At 43.0% G+C, this 21,372-nt stretch overlaps 1 protein-coding gene across 1 annotated transcript in view; it reads left to right on the top strand.

The window, feature by feature from the left end:
* The window catches only part of LOC308108169 (cadherin-6-like), a 121,463-nt gene that overhangs the window by 56,578 nt on the left and 43,513 nt on the right, over nt 1-21,372 (top strand). Inside the window, exons 3-5 of the mRNA XM_080460929.1 lie at nt 13,026-13,320; nt 13,434-13,553; nt 16,619-16,792. Coding sequence (XP_080317055.1) covers nt 13,026-13,320; nt 13,434-13,553; nt 16,619-16,792 — 589 coding nt within the window. The remainder of the gene's footprint in view (nt 1-13,025; nt 13,321-13,433; nt 13,554-16,618; nt 16,793-21,372) is intronic.

Below are 21,372 nucleotides of genomic sequence, written 5' to 3'. Positions count from 1 at the left end.
AAATCAGAAGTTGTTTAAAGGTCCAAAGGTCACCACGGAGATCTTAATGTACTCTCTTTGTCAGCTGTCACTGTGGGGTATCAGCTAAATCTTTATTTTGTCCGCCAAGGCCATTCCCGTTATCACGATGAGTGTGTGAGACTTTGAATGAATTCCTCCTGCTCACTTGGAGATAACTTTTAGTGGCTAAATCATCTCATTTGTCAGCCAGCGCGTCTTATTTAGTTTTCAGTGCGGCACGAGCGTTCTCCAGTTCCGCCGCTTTTCCACTGTGATCGGATAAACCAATCTCAGTCACGGATATTTGATTATTAAATGGTTTGACTGGAGCCACAGCTTTTTTTTTAACCAAAATGAAAAGAGCTGATGTCTTCAAGTAGAGTTGTAATTTAAAAGCCCACGCTTAGCGAGGTTACATCAATGATCGCCGGGGAAGTTGCCGTTCGAGACAGAATGTCTGCAGGAAAAACTCTAATGTAGGGACACCCTAAAATCCCGGGGAAAGTGGCACCAAGTGACAAGGTGTCCATTCTTCAGAGGGACGGGTCATGAGGACAAACTATAGGGCCAGTTCATGTTGAATGAACCAAACACCAAATATGTTATGTAATAAACGTACTTAACATACAGTATGCATGTTTTAGTTAGGGTTGATGGTTTGTTGCCTCGGCAGAATCGCGGCGGGAGAATCTACAGTGGTCTCCTCGATACTGTATTTTGCCGCCGATGTACTGTAATCAAATTTGGCACTTTCCTATATATACGTTTGATAGTCTTCGTTTTTTTGCGTGAAATAAAAAAAGAAAGCTCCTTGCTAGAACTTGGCGGCCAGGCAGAGAAATTCTGGACATTGACACTTGGCGGTATTTTAGCCATTTTAGTGTCCATCGGCTTGAAATTTGCCAGGAAAACTTGTCGGTTGTCTGCATTCGGCATGTTGTCTGCTCATTTTGACGTGTTCACCGTTAAATACCTGTCTGTAGATGCAGTTGCGGACCTGGCTTGTTTTCCACTCAAGATTGATCGGAGTGGACAAAAACATGTCCATGACCAGCGTGAACTTTGGTCCAGAACACTACCCGAGAAACCGAGACACAGCGGGGTCTTCCAGTAAAAGTTCAGGCTCGTGCGGTGCTGTACAAATGCCGATACTGTTGTCAGCATGATGGCGACTGTGAGGAAACGTAAGAGACAAGCGGCGTGGTGGTGGTGATACGGCGGCAGAGAGGGATCGGGGGACTCGCAAGACGACTCCATAACGTGCGCTCCTGCTCTGGAGATGAAGCGCGGCGAAGCGGCGGCGGGCTTCTTCAGCTCGCGTTGGGTGAAAGCATGGAGGTACTGCAGCCCAGCGGACTGACAGATCAAATCAGACCCAACACTGCTGGAGACGAAAGGCAGCGAAGATCAAAAGAGGACAGGAAGGGAGGAGAGGAAAGGAGAGGAGAGGGAAGATAAACAGCAGCGAGTGAGGGAAGGGAAGGAACCGAGGAAGCACCGAGAAAGGTGTTGAAGGCAGGGGGAGGACAGGTGGGACGAAAGAACAAAGGCGGAAGAGCGCGAGAACAAAAAGTCGGCGGCAAAGAGAGAGAGAGAGAATGGAGCGTGCGGGGTGGCGCGGGGAAAAGGTGAAGCGCGGCGAGTCGATGGGAGAGCGAGGAAAAAGTAAAAGATATGAGCCGAGTTCCATTCACAGCAAATATTTCCGACAGCTACCTCTCCGCTCGCCGCCCGGTTGGAGCAGAATCCTCTGCGCTGGTGCAGTAAATGTGGATGTTATTTGATGCTTCATTTGTTAAATAATAAATCAAACCGGCCCGGCGATGATGCAATGAATGAACAGCTCGCACGGAACGATTGTGAGGATGGTTATAGGGAACGCTGGCTTCAATAGACCCACACCAGCACGACCTTAAATACATGCCAACGCTCCGGAGAAGGACAAATCAGTCTTTTTCTTCCACTTCACAAAGCCATTTTCTTTCTGCAGTATTAGTAGAGCGCAGGAGCAAGAAAAAGTAACCTTTTCAAACGTCCTGGGTTTTGATTTTTTTTTTGGGAGGAAAACATAATTCAGAATGTTTCCTCGGGACAAAAAACTATTTGGAAATCGGGCATCGTGACAAAGTCCAGTGACGTTGTTCTCGCTCGTTCTGGGCATGAGCCCTCATGCAAGACGATATGTGGCATTACATCGACAAGGAAAGCTTCAATTCAAACCCACTGCGGCAGAACTCCATATGTGAGTCACTGAACCGGTCAATAAAGCATCTGAGTGTGATTATATAAACATTTACTCGCCGTTCAGGCTAACGTGACACTGCTCACAGCCACGGTGGGAACCGGATCAGATCTTTTATTACTGCCGCTCCACGACACACAACAAAGCTCTGACTTTTCTTAATTGATGCGACTGGGATGGAGCCCCCGAGTAAAACCTTGATTACGACAACAATTTAATATTTAATGTAACGTTGAGCCATTAGAAAAAAAAGAGGTAAATGAAACTTGGGTTTACTTACTTTTTGAAACGGTACCATGACATAGAATTTTAGATCAAGTATCCCTTAAAGGCACATGGACCGCATAGACACACACACACACACACACACACACACACACACACACACACACACACACACACACACACACACACACACACACACACACACACACGGCCTCAGCTGACCTGCATGTTCCATCTTTGAACAACCAGCTGTGTTAAAAACTGCCTCCTACATACAACTGCAGACCGTAGTCCTATGTAACGCGCACCGCATAACAAATTTCATAACAGTACTAAAGACTATTGACTCGGTTGCATCTGTATTGTACTGGACCAGGGGGTCTGCAACCTTTGTGATTTTGTTTCCACCAAATCAAATTTAACTGGAGCCGCAAAACACGTTTAACATTTACAATGAGGCAAACGCAGCTTATAAAGTTTCGTATAGTTTTGACACAAAAAAAAAAAAAAAACCCTGTGCATTTATGTTGCCTTTATGAAGTTTCAGTTACTGTTTAGGATGGGAAACTTTTGCATTTCATTGTTTATGTGCCTGATTTTGGCAGTTTCATCCTTATCCTATGCTTCTTTTCGTTTTACAAGAAAAAAAAAAGTTTTGACAGTCGGTTAGCATGCTCGCATTAGCAGAATATGCATATGGAAGGATACAAAGGCAACTTTGTAGGAGCATTTTTAAAAACTTGCGTTTCCCCCTGTTTCCACGGAGACCGAGTCAGAGAGGGTTTTTTTTTTGTTTTTCATAAAGTTCCACCTTTGGAGTCGTTTTCAAAAAGTTTGGTTTCCATTGGCTCCAAGCACCAAGTTTTTCAATTTCCACTTTCAAAACGTTAACGTCGTCGTTCTCCCAGGATTGTTTTGATTTGACTTTGGTCGTCGGGTAAACATCATGACTACAAAAATAAAGAAGCGGCGAGTAAAACAGTGAAGATTCTCAATGAAAAATATGTGATGAAGAAAAGTTGCTATAAGCTTCAGCGCAAAAACCAACAAATCTTTCAAACACATTGGACAACACAGAGAAGAGGGATCATTTTATTGCAATAGCGACCTCACAGTCATTAAAACGTGTTAAAATGTGGTGCATGTATAGCATTAAACAAAAATACTGCGCGTGTGCACACTTTAAAAAGTACTTTACGCTGTTATCACACAGCTAAAAGGTCAGTATTATGTCATTTACTGAACAAACACCGTTCTTCACACAAAGAGAACTGACAGCTCCTCATGAGACAAACAGAACTTGATGTTCTTCTCTTTCAGCCGAGATCAATGGCACTATCGCGTCTTCCCTCCGCCGCTACGAGGCTTTCCAGTTCCCCAGCATCAGTCATGTGACCTTGTGTTTGCGCTCCTCGATATGTTCAACAATGTCTTTGGTATATACGGGCTCGCGAGCGAAACGAAACTTTTACAATTTCCTAGAAATGATCCAAGAGAGAATTTTTTTAAAAAAATTTTTTAAAAGCTGTGAGTTGAGATGAAACGTGGTGGAAACAGAAGAGCAGCAGCAGCAGCAGCAGCAGCAGCAGCAGCAGCAGCAGCAATCTGTTTAATTGTTTGTACTTGGCCTCTGTCACATAGTTTTCTCGGTATTTTGTCAATACACCAGAAGCAGGCAGATAGAGTGTGACCCGTCCCACCACTCTGCTGATTTGCAGCGTTGCCTCGCTGTATATATGTGTGTTCAGTGGAGGGGTTATCAGCAGTGAGCCAGGAAGACCCCCGAGGAAAAAAAAATAGCTTCTTCTTTTCTTTTTTTTTTTTTCCTCGCTGTCTTTGAAATGTGGTGCAAGTGTGGAACAGTCTAATTAGCCCCTCGGTCTCATCAGAGTTGTACAAAATTCAGTTGAAAGTGGTTTTTGGTTTCTCCCCAGAATCCTCCGTCATCCACCAAAACAGCACGAGCAGCCAAACCACAGAGTAAAGTTTTATTAAAATCATTATTCACCACTAGAGGAATCATTTTTAATTTGGCTTTGTGCAGCGTTCCAGGATTTGTTTCTCGCGATGCCGTTATTGCGACGTATTCACACATAATGGGAACACCTGGGAAGCAGGTGCTTCGCCACATTTATTTCTTTATCAACACGCCTCTTTTTACTACAGGATGCTTTCATTCATAAACAGTTCATCTTTGCTTTGGGTTCAACTCTTCATATTCAGGCCCCGTTTGCAACGACAAGGTTTTCAAGAGAAAAGGCGACATTTTTGTCTTGTGGTTTTGTGTCACTGTTTACATGAAAACGGTGCTCAGAGCCTCTAAAACACAACTTTTTGAAAACCGCTGCCATGGTGAGACTTTATGAAAATGCTCCGTGGAAGAAAAACGCTTATTTTTAAAAAACGCTCTGACTATGTAGATGATGTAGACGTAGAAACGTGAGGAAATGCAACTTTTTAAAAACGCTTCCAATCTGTCTCTACGGAAATGGGGGTTGGGGGAAATACAACTTTTTAAAAACGCTTCCAATCTGTCTCTACGGAAATGGGGGTTGGGGGAAATACAACTTTTTAAAAACGCTTCCAATCTGTCTCTACGGAAATGGGGGTTGGGGGAAATGCAACTTTTAAAAAACGCTTCCAATCTGTCTCTACGGAAATGGGGGTTGGGGGAAATACAACTTTTTAAAAACGCTTCCAATCTGTCTCTACGGAAATGGGGGTTGGGGGAAATGCAACTTTTTCAAAAATGCAACTTTTCGAAAAAGTCAGACTCCATCTCTGTGGAAGCAGGGGAAAATTCAACTTTTTGAAAACACTCTAACTCCATCTCTGTACAAACGGTGAGAAAATACAACTTTTTGAAAATGCTTCTACTCTGCCTCCATGGAAATGGGGGGGGACACAAACAAACAAACAAACAACAGCACCACCTTTTCAGCATTCCTGCCATTTCTGTGTAAATGGAGATCACTTTCAACATGTTGCCATGTCTATGCGAAACTTACCTAAAACGAAAAAGTCAAAACGATGCGACTTCGAGTGTGTGAAGTTCTCTGTCTTCCTCCAGAATGTTTCCTACCTTCTCCCAAACTCCGCTGTGATCAGTTCCTCGTCGCCGTGAGTCTGAATTGAATAAAGGGGTGTCAAAGATGGATGAATGGATGAGCCCAGCCTGTTTTTTAGCTTCATAATGTCTCAGAGATTCAAAGAAAAGACTATACCGCTAAAGAAAGACATCCTCCAACTCCCGGAAGAAGCTCCTGATTCCCCATCATTAAGAAAAAAATCTGCAAATGTAAATAAATAATGCTGGATTTGTGTGGGGAGGGGTTTGAAAGGGATGCAGGACATTAAAATATAAAGTATCTCACTTTGCCCACCCTGGACAGAAGTCTCAATCTGGTCAAAGCAATTTTCTTTCCTTTTGTTCTGCAGACTGAAAGTCATCTTCAGTCGAGTTTCTCTCGGCACTCTTGTAGAAATAAAAAACACTTCAAACCGGGTCCTCATAGAAGATGGAAAAATCTCTCCAGCTCTGCCTTCCACCATGTTTTTATCGACCCAGAATGAACCCAGTCTGCATGGGACGGTGGGCAAGCATTCAGAGTTGTTTTGGGGTTTTTTTTCTCTTTTTTTTTTCACACTGTGGAAATCAAGCGTGGTGTGAGAATAATTCATATCAGAATTACCTGTTATTTTAGTCCATTTATTCCAGGTTCTCTGTGGGTCAGCACACATCAATGTATTATTTAAGAACAAACTAGCAGGAGAAAAAAAAAAAAAAAAGCCTGCAAATTTCACATCATGGAAATCTCTGCACAGATGTCTTCCACTTCATATTCAGGCTTTAGGGTTTTTTTCTGTGCAATGTTTGCATGTTCTCCCTGTGCGTGCATGCATGGGCTTCCGTTGCTTCCTCTGTTGCAACGTTGAGGTCAGCTGGTCTGGTGCCGTGTCCCAACGCGTAGATAGAGGCCACTGGAGGCGGCGTTGGGGTTCCTGGCAACACGTTGCCTTCGTGTATTGTTTGTATATAGACAGTGAATTTGGATTTAGTCTACCACTGTCCTCATATGATGGTGAGTTTGTCTTTTATATGTAGACAACTTACAGACACTGTTTTGTGACCACATATACCAGAAAGCCATATTTACAGATGCACATCGGCATACCGTCAGCATCACTGGGAAAGATGGCGGCATTGAGCATACAAGGAAGGTCGACTAGAAAGCTGTCTGTCCTCACAGAGAAAAGTTTCTGAGGTTTGACCCACAGTAGGAGGTAAATGTGAAGATTTCTCTCGTCTTTGCTCTATAATTTGTACACATTCAGAGAACAGCTTGTATCAGATTTTCTGTCCGTTCCTCCTTTTATTTGTTACCCATCTTGTTTGGCACTTGGGCTCCGAAATCGATGTGAACCTAATCAGAATAATAGTGAGACAGACCGCCGAGGCCGAAACCTACAGAAATCAATGCGCGGAAAGGTGAAGAGGGGCGGAACCTTCCGTGTGTTTGGCCGGATCGCACGTTTCAGTTTTTGCAACGGGCAAGTCTCCCGAGCAGAGTTGGATTGTGCTGCGTTTCGCAGGGTTCACTCATCGTAAGAGCGTGGATGGCTCACACAGACCTGGGACATATGGCCGCTGCCTCTTCTTATTTTCTCTCTTCAAGGGAACGCGACTCCTGCGGGGACAGAGATATTAGGTTAAAAAAGAAAATCCTGTCATTGACGACTTAGCAAAACTCCACCAAGCCATTTCTGCAGATTTAGATTTATTTATTTATTATTTTAAAGAAGAGGCTATGAGTCAGCAGTCTTGTTTCCCATCAAGGCTGATTGGTATGAGCATGGAAGTTGTAAAAGAGATTATTAATCTCAATGTGGTTCTACTGACTGAATAAAGGCTAAATAGATCAAATAAAGTGAGAGATCTAAAACTCTGACACCCACTCACCGTTGCTGGTGATGTGAATAGGACATGTTGTAAGGGGGAGAATTTGATTTCCTTTGTTGACATGTGGTCAATGTATGAGTGAACGTCTCAACGCTTTGAGCGCTTGGAGCTGCTGGAAAATGCAACTTTTTGACAACGGCTACCAAGGTGAAAAATGGAATCTTTTGAAAACGCTTCGTGGGCATGTTTGAAACCGCGACGTTTTGAAAACACTCCGACTCTGTCTCCATGTAGATGGAGGGGGGGGGGGACGCAACCTCTACATGGTACTTCTGTATTTGGGCGTGTCCAGCAGACACACATGAATGTCGATGTGGCACTACAGTGGCGAAATGTGTCACAAAGTGCAACACATTGTAAAAAAAAAAAGGTTTTGTGAAATTGGTTAAGCGCACGTCTCGCCAAGTTGCAACAAACTGAACAGATGTCAGAAATGCCGTCCATCGGTTTGGTGGCAGTGGAAAACCGAGAGGTCAGATAAGCGGATTTGGGTTTGGGAGTTCGCAGGTTCAATTCCCACATCTGCTGTGTCACTACTGTGGGTCCCTGAGCAAGACCCCTGACCCCCCCCCCCCCATCTGCTCCCCGGAGCTTCAAAATTTCGAGAAATAGGTTTGATCAGTGGGGTAAAAAACTACTTTCCCCAAGGGGGTTTATAAAGTATGATTAGTTTTTAGCTTGTTTGTGGATGTTGTTGAATATTTTGCAGAATAATCACACACATTTGCCATATGTTGTGTTAAAGAAGTCTTCAGACATTCGCACGTATCGTTGTCACTCAGCTGAACCCGACCCCACCCACAACTGGGCCACTCGCCTGTTAGAACTCTTATTTACTTGACTCATCTTCCCCGTTGTTCTTCGTGAGACTACAACTGTTGTGCTCGAAGGCACCGGACTGATGCAAAATTCACGAGCCTAAGAGGAAGTGAGCGTCGGAGCCAGAAGTATCCCCATCCATTTTGGAGCTGGCTGTTGTCACTAAGCAACGGCTAATATACACCCCGCGTCTCGGCGGGGTGCGCATGTTAAAAGGTGCCGTTTAACAGAAGGGCTGAAGCGGTCCGCTGCGTCTGCTTGTCTGATCTGCTTATGTTTCCTTTCAGAATTCACTCGGTTTGGGAAATCGGATGCTCGTGGTTATCAGAGGGTTTCTATTAATCCTGCAGCCGGTGAATCATCACAGAGCTGTTGGTTTTATTAGATTTTTTTATCAGCGCCGCAAATAAGACGCTCATTCCTTAGCGGTGCACACACACACACACACACTGTACATGGAGACACCTGTCGTCCCTGTGAATAACAGTATGTCACATCTCTGTGATAATTAGCCTCCACGAGCATCGGCGGGCGTTCTGGACTGAGGAGAGGCAGGGGCTGCTTTGGAGTAATTGTATGATTTTGCTTTAGCTTTGCTCGTAAGTTGGCGACCGCCACAAGAAGAAGACTTTCTATCTTTGTGTGGTATGTCGGTCAGAGATTTGAAACAAGTTGAGTAGTCATGGTCACTCCCTCACCCACTTATGTACTGTTCTGGTTTTGATGGAAAAGCAAAATGTCAATAACCTCACATGAATCCTCACGTTCTATTTTGGGGTCATTTTAAAGTATATTTATCGTCGTTTCTTTTTGTCACTTTTAACTATGTGCAGCTCCTGTCCTTTTAGTCTTCTTAATGCTGGACTTTTAAATTCCCAGAAGGATCAATAAAGTTCTGTCTAATAGGATCTGATATAAAGCAAGATCCTGATTTTCTGGTTGGAAACTGTTGGTGTTTGAAACCTACATTGACTGTGAGTCGTCTCAGTCGATCAACAGGCTTTATAGGCCAAAAGGTCAAAGTATTAGTGAAAAGAGAAGATTTTTCTTGAAACCTGGCACATATATTCATTCATTTCTTCATGTTTGACGCTTTAATTCACCCATGTTTAGATGAACCAAAGTCTATTTGAATAGTCCGTATGTGTGCTATAATACAGTTACTAGCTGCTAATGTTTGTTTTTGATTTGGTTGATTTGTCTCATTGGTCAGCGCAACATCTCAAGTACACCATGAGGAAACGTGTCAGATTTGGTTCACACGTTCTCTCAAAGAGGGAGGTGTGTTTGATTTGCTTACGTTGCAAAAGTAGCTCTAGGTTGTTGGTGGAAATGAGGGGTTAGCAGTGTCATGTTTCCTGGGTGGACTCTTCCTTGTTGACTAATCTCAGCTGGGAAAGGCTCCAAGAAAGAACAGGAACCCTGATTGTGATTTCTGTTCCCTCGAGTAATGGTTTCTAACGTAGGATCCGGAACCTCACACCACAACGTTTTTAAGTGGAAAAAGTCAAAACTTTCATTGCATCTAAAGTGTTTGTTTACATGATAATGGCGCTCGGAGTGGCTGAAAACTTTTTGAAAACGGCTCCCAAGGTGGAACTTTTTAAAAAAAAAAACGTTACAACTCTGTCTCCGTGGAAATGAGGGGAAACGCAACCTTTTGAAAATGCTCGGGCTCCGTCTCTGTGTAGACACACCAGCACCACGGCCATAATAAATAGCTTTTCTGCACATGCGCGAGCAAATGAACAATAACAACAATGGCGTTCTCCAGAGTGTCATGACTCATACCCCATATTCTCCTGGGACACATATATATATATATATAGTTTATAGTTTTATAGTTGACAATCACCATAATAAAAATCCAATTTGGTCGTCTGTCCATACGAATGTTCTCTGCGCTCGTGTGTGGTTTTATTACAACAACAAACAACAGTGCCACTTTGGTGCCTGGCATGGTAACTACATCATTTCCTGCATTTGTTTTGCAATTTCCATGTAAACGTACATCGTTTTCAAAACATTTCTGTGCAGATAAGATAGATAAGCAAGTTGCATCTCCCTATTCATTTTCGAACAACTAAGTAAACACTATTATTATGTAATTATGTATGAGTAATTTTTGATTATTATTGATTATTAGGGACCAAGCACCATTAATAAGACCATTTTTTATTATTATTAGTAGTAGTAGTAGTAGTATTATGCATTAATATTGTATTTATTCACTTTTCTTCTGACTCTATTCTCATTATAGTGGTACTAACACATTGTCATAATATTTTTAAAATAAAGCTATATAAAGATAAATATACCATAAACACGCGCCTTTTCTGAAACAAAAATATTGTGTTTTCACTTGACGTGTTGCATTAGGTGCACCAGAGATCAAGGCTTTCATATGGCAGAGAAAAGTACAGTAAGACACTTTTTAGAACATAGAAGACCTTAGAAACCGAAGAGAACTGCTGTTGTGTATTGCTGTGTCTCATTGCTGGGTCTCATTGCTGTTTGGCTGAAGGCAGAAGGGGTCCGAAGCGTTTTCTCATAGGCAATCTGTAGGCACTCACCTAGGAGCCACTGCCATAGAGGAAACAGCAGGTCCCAACGACCGTATGGATGGATTTCCACTAAAGAGTAAAATTGCCTTCTTTTTTTTTTGTGGTCGCCAACAAGCAATTTTGTATTTCTGTTCCCAATGGAACTGTGAAGCACTTGGAAAAAAGGAAAAAAAAAGAAAAGGATATATTTTTAAACGTGGCACTCAGTGAAGGTTTAGCACTTCAGATTAAGGACCTCGCCTTGAAAAACCAGTGGAGAATTCAGATCCTCAGTACGCTCAGTGTCATATGCTAATGGGAGGTATAAAAAGCTTTATAGAAATTTTCTAGCTGCCAGTGTTTGGACGTAGTTCACACCTTCCACGGGTAGTAGCAAATATAGCCGCTGTAATGACTCGCTCTCTCACACACACACACACACACACCGCACACACACAAAATCAAAGGCTTCACCCTAACACCTGGCCTGAAGGAGTAAAGCCGGGATGGAGGGATGAAAGGTGAGCAGCGAGCCACTTGAGGTCGAGAGATGCAGACAAAGACAAGAGGCGAGAAAAGAGAGAGCAGGGTTATTGCTGCGGGTGAGAAAGTAAAAAAGCTGCAGAACTCACAGTAGATCCGATAGATGTTTACTCCTCCAGGCACAAGGCAAACTCTGGCTTTCTGCTGCTTCTCGCTTCATTCTCGGCCGCGTTTTTCTGCCTTCACAAGATTCCTGTTTTTGTTTCTCATTCCGCAGCTCTGACTGTGGGTCTTTCCTTTGGTGTCTCTGCCTTTACTCTTTCCTTTGCTTCTGTCTTATATAAACCTGTCACAATCACCCGCTGGCCTGTCCATCTCCTCCTCCCTCCAACCACGGGAAGGTTCTTTAAAGATAGGTGGAGGAAGGACACAACGGAAATAACCCAAAGAGAAGCACTCGCTCCGTGTTGATTGATCGCTCTGCTGCAGGCATTGCCGGCCCAAGCCTGAGAGGACCTATGCAAATTTTGATTTCCCAGCCCTCCCTCATCCCACCTCGATCTCATCTGAGCTCTACCATTAACCAGACTGGAGGGTCACATACAGATGTAGCACTCTTTATTAGCTGTATTATTTGTAGATGTATTATTTACACCATACTTCCAAATTCAAAGCGCTACGGTTGACCGAACTTGTTTGTAGCCGTCCTGTTTAATGGCTTTTGCTTTGTGAGTCAGCAAAATGGAAGCGGAAGTTAAAATGTGCCATAAAAGTAAAGAGCTAAAAAATAAAATGAAGACCGTGAGAAACATGATATTGTGACACATCTTTGATGATGTAGGAAAAACTGATAAACCGATTTTTTTTTTTTTTCATGAAATAATGACATAGAACAGAGAAATCTGGAAATATAGAATGGGTTCAACGATAAAAAGACCCGAGGTCTCGGCTAATGTACAGATACAGTATTCGACACACTTTTTTTTTTTTGCATTCTAACATGTTGACATCGGCAACTTTCAAAACATGTTTGACTATATTGCGTATCTTTAAATTGAGATGTATTCCATTTTCTAGATGATTCACTTGAAAATTTCGACATGATCTGCCACAGTAGAGATTCAATCCCCAGGTGTGTTCTTAAAAAATTTGCCGTTGGATTCATTTGGAAATCATTAGGAAAACAATGATTTTGGTCATCGTGTACTCATTAGCTGGGCTTGCTAACTCGGGGTACATGGTTTATCTTGACTTCCTGTCTCTACTGACTTCTTCTCTCGAATAATTGTGGATACATTTGCAGATTCGGAGCTCATATGGTAGAACTGAGACCAGTGTTGTATGTATCACTGATTTGTTTCACTAAAATAGTGTTTTTGGTGTTCTGCATCACCAGAAACTGCTTGGCATTCTGTTGAAAAGCTTACTATCTACACTGAACAAGCAAATATTGAAGAGAATATAATTAGGGATACTAATTAACTGAGCCAACACAACCAAGATCAAAAGTTGAAGCCCACCTGTTAAAGTTTTCCGGATCCTTCCCTCCCACCAACTATCATCCAAAGGACAAAAGTTATTGTATTTTTATTTGACGAAACAAGCTGATTTCTTTTTGTTTCAGTTGCACCAAATTGGTACTTTTGGACATGTGATTTTAACGTTTATGATATGCGATATGAAGCTCTTCATTTTTATGTCTTCCACATACATCTGGTTACAAATGGCTCATCCTCTGTACGCCCATCCACAGCTCCAGTCGGACCAGGACCACGGCAACGGCGTGGTGAAGTACGTCCTCTCCGGCGAGGGCGCCGGCACCGTCTTCGTCATCGACGAGAATAACGGGGACCTGCACGCCACCCGCCGCCTGGACCGGGAGGAGAAGGCTTTTTACGTCCTCAAAGCCACGGTGGTCAACAAACGGACCGGTCAGAAACTGGAGCCGGAGACGGACTTCACCATCAAACTCCATGACATCAACGATAATGAGCCACAGTTCAGCAAAGAGGTTTACACTGGCAGCGTGCCAGAGAGGTCCGACATCGGTAAGCCTCGCTGCGGAGAGCAGCACAGGATGCTTTTGAACTCTTCCACCACTTAATTCTCTTTGACTTTGTATTCTCTCTCAGTAATCGGCATGTTAATGTGACTCTTTAAGGTACATCAGTCATCCAGGTGACAGCGACAGATGCTGACGACAGTATGTATGGGAACAGTGCCAAACTGGTCTACAGCATCAGTCAAGGACACCCGTACTTCTCTGTGGACCCAAACACAGGTAGGCTCATAGAAATGCAGATCCACGTGGAAGCGAGGAGACTTTTTAATGCTTATCTTTTCATAAAGTAGCCACTCAAACCACTGTACGCTGCAGAAGCTTTCATTTTTCATCCTTGTGACATCGCACAAAGGATTCGAGACGAAGGTAATGGCACCATGAAGTCGAGTCCCTGAAATCACGATAATGTTATTATTATGGACTAACTCAAAAGTTCCCTATCATTAAATCTTATGGAGAAATGATATCGGAATCTTCGGAGGCCTTTTTAAAAAAAAAATTATTAATATGGAGGATTTCAAAGTTTTAGTTTGAGTTTCAAACCCACCTTTAAAGGTGCAGCGTGTAAAAATTTGTGTAATACCACCTGTGTGTCCTCGTGCATTAGGCGGCAGTAGTGAGTCAAAATCAAGTTTCGTCCTGGTGAGTTTTCTAAACTGCAGCACATCACAGACATCAGTGGAACGACATCTTAAATGTAATTTTCTTTTATTAGCCTTTTTCCTAAAGTACATACTTAACCTTTAATGCAAGAGTCAAACACATTTTACTTCATTGACAACACGTGGTCCAATTTCATCTTGTGTTGGCTGGACCAGTAAAATAGCGCCTCAATAACCTTGAGATTTCAACTTTAAAGCTTTTGTTTTTGTCATGGCGCAGAGTATATGCGATGAAAATGTATATATTTTCACAAACGTAAACAATTACTACTGAAAATGACTACAATCACAACATAAAGCCAATTTTAATGAAACCTTTTGGTGCAAAATACAGTGAAATGTTCAAAAATTCTTCTCCTATAGCAGTTTCTAATGAAACAGGAAGGAATACAGAAGTGTGTGCATTGTCAGCAACCAATTGTTTAAGGCCCCGTTCACACAATAGTTTTTTTGCCTTTTCGTTTCAGAAAAGTTTCCCATTTACACGTCAACATTTTGGAGATAAAAGTCCGTTTACACGGAAATGGCAGCAATGCTGAAAATTATATCGTTGGCATGCCAGGCCATGAGTTGGCGCTCTTATTTTGTTTTTGTAATGAAACCGCACACACGTGCGTGCTGACAACGATTAACGACATTAACAATGGCGAGCACACGGACTTTGTACGGACAGGCGATAAAGTTGAATTGCTTGTTACATGAGACTTAATTTCAAGTTTGAATGACTTACGTGCTTCCATACACACCTCAGCAATTCCCACCTATCCAAGCAGTTCATGCGTCTTGTTCATCATAATGTTGAGTCACTCTCGTGTAAACGGCGCCCAGTCGCTCTCGTGTCAGGGTCACAGTGGCTCACATATAATTATCCAGGGCTTGCACATGAAATGTAGTGCCGGTTCCGACGAGCGCAACGTCTGTTCTTTCACAAACTGAAACGCAGAGTGAAGAAACAGTACCGAGGAGTAAATATACACTTCAAAGCTGCATTAACCAAAGAAAATGTTAATGTCTTCTCCCGCCGCTCCTGTCGGCGAGAAATAAAACGCCACTCTGCTCGCCCTGATCTTACCAACCTCTCCCTCCGTAAATAAAAACGAAGTCAGTCATCCATTTAGATAATCAACGCGGCAATCCGCCTCTCTCCTCTGCACTCATCTGCTCGCCTCCGACGAACACGGAAGTCGGGGGGGGGGGGGGGGGGCGGGGGGGGGGGCGCGGCCCCAAACGCCACCGCCTTGGGATTGCGGCGCAGCGGCGGGGCCGGGGGTCTCCGATGCAGAAATTGGAATGTGAAGACAAACACAAATATTTGTAGCGTACAGCCAAAAAGTGAAGCGAGAGAACTATTGGCACTTAAAAAAAAAAAAGAAAAGAAAAAGGTAATTCAACAATCTGGATATAAACACATTGTCTTTTTTTTTCCTTCCTTCTCTGCGGAGATGAGAAACATGTTTATGGTGTGGAAAATGCGATGCTTATGCTGCTAGCAGCGTGTGATTTAATGGCCCATTCACATCAAAGCAGAAAAACTGTGCAATCATCATTGTGGGTGTTCGGGACTGTGAGAGCGCCGCACCGAGCAGCTCCTACTAATCAACTGAGGTGCAGGGCAAATGGTAGATTGTTCTACTTCAGAGACGCTACGAATAACCAAAGTCCCCAAACTGCCTCGCGTAGAGGCGATGTGAGTCCGGGCCACAATTTACAAATTAGAATCGGGAGTAACGGTAATGGAAGCAGGTCTTCTAAATTACCTCGCGTTTGTCAAAACCTCCACTTTGTTACATAAACACATGCAGACAGGCTACAATTTACAGACCATGAAGTACTTGGAAAGTACTGCAGCACCCCCTGTAGGACAGAAGTGGACATGCCTGTCTACGATAACCCTTGAAAGGGCGTTCATTAATTCAGTACTTCAAAAAAAAAAAAAAAACCTTATGTGTCATTTGGACATGATTAAACATGTCAAAATCACAAATAGTTCAACATTTCTCGCTTAAAAATAATCTGGATTAGATCAATTTCCTACTGGATTTCTGTAAAAGATTGGCCGATTGCTAATACTAGCGGCCTACTTTATAAAATAGTATTTCCTGAAAAATAATCTAAATATGGCCCACCAAGGCCCCATCTATACCACAGCGTTTTCCTGTGAAAACATAAAACTTTCATTGTGTTTAGCGTTTTCCTATACATGTTGCTCAGAGCCACTAAACCAGAACCTTCTGAAAATGGCTCCCAAAGTGGAACTTTTCTAAAAAAAAACGCATCAAACTCTTTCTCTGTGGAAACTGTACAACACAACTTTTTGAAATATCAGTGCATTCCTATTTTTAGTTTTGACATTTTACATAGGAATCCAGGGTTATAAAATACACTGATTCTGTCTTGTGATGGAAAATGTCTGTGGAGCTGTGGTCGCAGTGTCTCTCAAACAGCCACCCACACACACACACACACACACACACACACACACACACACACACACACACGCACACACACCTGTTTAATCTTACCATGTGAACTTTTAATGGGAAACTGCCAGTTGAGTGTGGCAACAGCGGGGTCTGATGATGAAAGGAATCATATCAAAGCACGCGTGTTACTTTCCCCCAGGCCTGATCCGGACAGCCTTGGGTCCTGGCGACATGGATCGGGAGCAGCGGGAGCACTACCAGGTGGTGATCGAAGCTAAAGACATGGCCGGACAGAGAGGGGGGCTCACCGGCACCACCGTGGTCAACATCTCCCTCACCGACGTCAACGACAACCCGCCTCGCTTCACCCAGAGTAAGGAGACGGGGCGCCCGGGGCCGGGCACGGGAATGATGCAACGCCGAGTCACACGCACACAGTCATCACAGAGATCAGAGCCGGCAAATCTTTAGTCCTCACACATTGTGAAATGCAAGCCGTTTCCTCTCCAGCATCGATCCCCACTCCGATTTAACAGCGGCTGGTTGCTTTACGCTGAACAACACTTAATTGACACGCAAGATTTCAAAAATTACTAAAATGTCACCGGATATATAGCCACAAATTAAACTTCCCTTCAGGAAGCGGTGCAAATGGCAGCCACCTCTGAAGGCGCACGGCATTACAGAGGCGTCGCCATAATGGAAATCTTGATTGGAGAATGAGGAGCAATGGCTGGCTGTAATTACGTATAGTGGATATGTCACCGACTTACAAATGTAAGCCGAGCCGTCGTTGCCAAGATAATGGTGCATGAGGGAATTTCTCCGCGCTGATTTCATTCAGGCTGACAGCTGCGGAGAGCGTGCACATTGAAATGTAATCAGCTGCTTTGCTGTCATTTCTACCTCCCCGAAACATAAACAGAGTCGCCGGTGTCTGCAGGTCTCTGCAGGGATGCTGATGCTCGAGTAAACACATCAGACTCGAAAGGAAAACCTGCCTTTTATGGATTTGTTGGCTTTAATAAGCCCTCCTCTCCTGATGAGTAGATGTTTATGACTCATTAAAGGTTCCTCTAGGTGGAGCCATCATAGCACATTCTGGCTGAACTTCTCATGTATTTTTGTTGTTTTGTAGAAAACAAGTCCCTGTTTACGCGGCATTTTCAAGTGAAAAACGGAAAACTCTCATTCCGCTTTGGCCGTCCGTTCACACGACAACGGTGCCCGGGGCCACCGCAGTGCAGCTTTTTGAAAACGGCTTGCCAGGTGGAACTTTTCGAAAACGCTCCGAGTCTGTTTCTATGGAAACGTGGGAAAACGCAACTTTTTGTAAACTTAATGATTTCATCTCCGTGGACAATGGAGGAAAATGCGACTTTTCTGAAACGCGACTACTGTTGCATTCACACCATGTCCATAGTAAATAGTTCTTCTGCACAAGCGTAGGAGACGGACAATAACAGTGTTTGCTTCGGGAGTGTCATGACTTCGAGTCCATATTGTCCTGGGACTTGGTAGATTTATAGTTGACGGTCACCTGGAATAGCAATCTAACTTTTTCATTTGTCCACATGAATATCTGCGTATTCACCATTGTTAATGTTTATAGCGTATTGTTCTCTGTGTGCACGTGCGTGTGTTGTTTCGTCAGCGCCAACTCATGGCCTGGCATGCTAACTAAATTTCTGCTGCGTAAACGGACATCGTGAAACTTTTCTGAAACGAAAAAGATGAAAAAAAAAAAAACTTGACAATTTCACTTGAAACCCAGTGTAAACGGGGCCTTATAAAACACTTGTGTTTTTACCCTGAGCTGCTTCAGCTGTAATCTCATTAGGATAGCAACAATACAGATTTACATGGGGGAAAAAAACAAGTGTGATTGAGGGGTGGCTTGACTCTTGAGACGAAGAGGCAGTTGTGCAGTAAATACATGGCAGTAAGTGTGAAGTCAGTGGAAAGTAGTATAAATGCTGCAGTGCCTGAAGTCATACATCAAGTCACATGTCTGCCTTACCAACTGCTGAGCGATGTGGAGGAAGTTAGCCCTGATGCTAATGTGGAGCACCGAGGCAGAATCGGGACTCTGTGTCGACATTTTGTGTTGCTCTCCGATGCTACCTTTGAGGACTGCATTTCTGATGTATTACTTCATTTGCTGCTACTGTGCATCCTATATGACTACTCTCAATACCTCCGCTCCATCTCGCTGGCCTATGGTGAATGTTTTCTTCAAGCAAAAAACTCCTCAGTTCATCTCTAGAGTTAACATGTACTCAAAGATGTCTGTTTTTGTTGGATATTTAGATTGCCGCATATAGAAGTACAGATATTTAACGCAGAGGATTTAAAGGAGGATAGTGGCCACACTCCCGTGGAACAAGCTGGCAGAAAGAATGAGACGTATAAGGAGAGACGAGGCAGCATGCAGAGCGCCACTGGTGTCCACCATGGTTCAGCTGACACATTGTAACCATGGCAACCACAGCCACTCCATCGAGGAAAATGGTACGGACGCTGGTGTCTGGTTTCCTTTAATTACACGTCTTGTCACCGGCAGTGAAAACAAATCAGTCAGAAGAAGCGATGACAAAACACTTGGCTGTTAGTTTTTTTTTTTTCAATAATGTGGGCAAATCATGCGTTTAACGGACCGTGTAACATTTTGCGAGAAAGACGGCCGCGATGCACTATTATCTGTTTCTTCTGTGCTAACATGATATTCATTGCACTTTGCCACCTTGAAACACATGAAGACATCTGTGGCTGCACATTATATCACATGTATCGCCTTTCATACTCTGTATGTGAAATGTATTCCAGTTGGCAGCCATAATAATGTGTTTTCATCTGGTGAGAGAAGCCAGAAACATAAAAATTTAAATGAGAAATAGCACTGTTATATGGGAGACAATAACACCATCCACATAACTTTGTTATTGCAATACTTAACGAAATCATCCCAACTTTTTCAGATAAGTTGGTTCCTTTCAAATTCAAACTTCATGAAATGGAGTGAAATGTTGTAATGTTTTTGTTAACGTATAAACGGACATCGTTTTCAAAATATTGCTGGATGGAAATGAAGCGTTTCTTGAATAAAACGGCAAAAACACTTAAAATGTTGTGGAGTTTTAGAAGTAAATTGTCAGATTAGATCTTATTGATTACTGATAAAGACTCATTACTGCCACCTAAAGTACAAAAGTGTCATTATGTAAATGTTTCCGACTATACCTTAAGAAGACAGTAACTCATCATACACCTCTGACGGACTAGAAGTTGTGGATAGTAGCAGGGTTTTTCTGCAGAGTACAGTACTGGGGGTCAGCTGAGAGGTTGCTTCCACATTTAAATTAGAGGAGACAGATTTGGCCGGCAGCAGACTCTCCGATCGTTCGGATCCCCATGGTCAGCGTCAGATTGAAAAGACAGTAAAGGTTTCAGCAAACTGGCAGGCGCTCCTTGTGTTGTGGAGCTCCTTGTTAAGCTGATTTAAATGATGGGAGTCAATATGCCAATCACACAACAAGCCGGCGAAGGCAGCAGTCAGCGTGAACTACTCATCGCAGACTTCTTTTTTTTTCTTTTTTGCCCGCAGTCACGGCCACGGATCGGTAAATAACTGTACTCACTTGACAAGCCAGGGGCTAAAAAAAAAAAAAGGAAAAATAATAATAATAATCTGCTGAGCTACAGAAGTTTCTAACTAACTGTGTAGCTGGCCCTGTCCATCACAGCAGGAGTTGGGTTCAGTCCCGGCATGTAGATCCACTCAAAGTTCCGGCTCTCTCTCCTGGAATAAATCTCCCCTGGAAAATGATTTGACCAGCTGTGGATGCCCTCTCAGCGGAAACACTAATTCTTCCCGAAAGCCGTCTTAATTAATTAGACTTAATTAATCCTTAATCGCTGGAACTGTCTCACTGTAAACACGTGGGCTTTGTACCAAGACTCTCCGCAGACCGCCGCCGCCGCCGCCCATTCCACAATGGCATCTATTCATAAAACTCGCTCCCGAGCTCACCTCTTATTTATTGGTTTTAGCATTGCGACTGTTTGATCTGTAGAATACTGCTCAGAATAATCAGCCTGGTACAGAATGAGAAATCACCCGACGACAGTGAGACCCACATCATTAACTCTAAACTCACGCGTGACGACACGTGTTGTTAGAGTCTCTGCTCTCTGCAACCGCCGCGCAAATAACATTTGTTATGGTCTTGCATTTTATTATTTTTCCACCCCCAACTGCCATGATTATATCTCCAAGAGAAATGTTTTATATGAGGAACCCGAGATACAAAAGCGCTGCGTGCTTTTTTAGCTTTAGACGGAGAGAGTAAGCCGAAGCAACCAAAACCTCCCCGTGACAAAGAAAGTTTCTTTTTGTTAATAAATACATAAATGAAAATTCAATAGTATTCTCCTCTCCTTTGAGGAATTGTCTGTTTCTATGAACGGATTCTTCTTCGTTTGAATTCAGCCGCTGATTTCCATCAAGGCCACAATATTCAATGATAACACGTAAATAGATCCATTTTTGAATCAATAATAATGTGTGTGTCTTGTGGATGTTTACGTGGACTAATCCAGAACTCAAAATCACAATTTTAAAGCATTTTACATTTTAAAATATTGCCAATTTTGTGTACTTTTGTCTCGGTTTTGGCTATTTTATTCTCCACTCTGTCGTGACTCACTGCGCCCAATTGTGGTGCGAAATGATATTACAAGAGTGAAGGGTGAGTTATTCTGTTAGTTAGTCTGTTAGTTTCAACACACTTCATCATTTAGTCTGTTGCTCAAAACCACTTGCAGTGTTGCGGAAGTTACTGCAAATTGCTGGTATTAAAACGAGTGCAAAAAAAAACTACTTTTGCGTTAGTTTTAATAGTCGTGAGAAGGTTTGTTGTGCACATTGTCAGTTTGACTGGTGCGTTCATGAAG

The sequence above is a fragment of the Lipophrys pholis genome, assembly GCF_963383615.2.
Source record: "Lipophrys pholis genome assembly, chromosome: 1".
In the NCBI taxonomy this organism is placed as follows: domain Eukaryota; kingdom Metazoa; phylum Chordata; class Actinopteri; order Blenniiformes; family Blenniidae; genus Lipophrys; species Lipophrys pholis.
The sequence above is the reverse complement of the archived record's forward strand: the minus strand, read 5'-3'. Positions and strand labels throughout refer to the sequence as shown.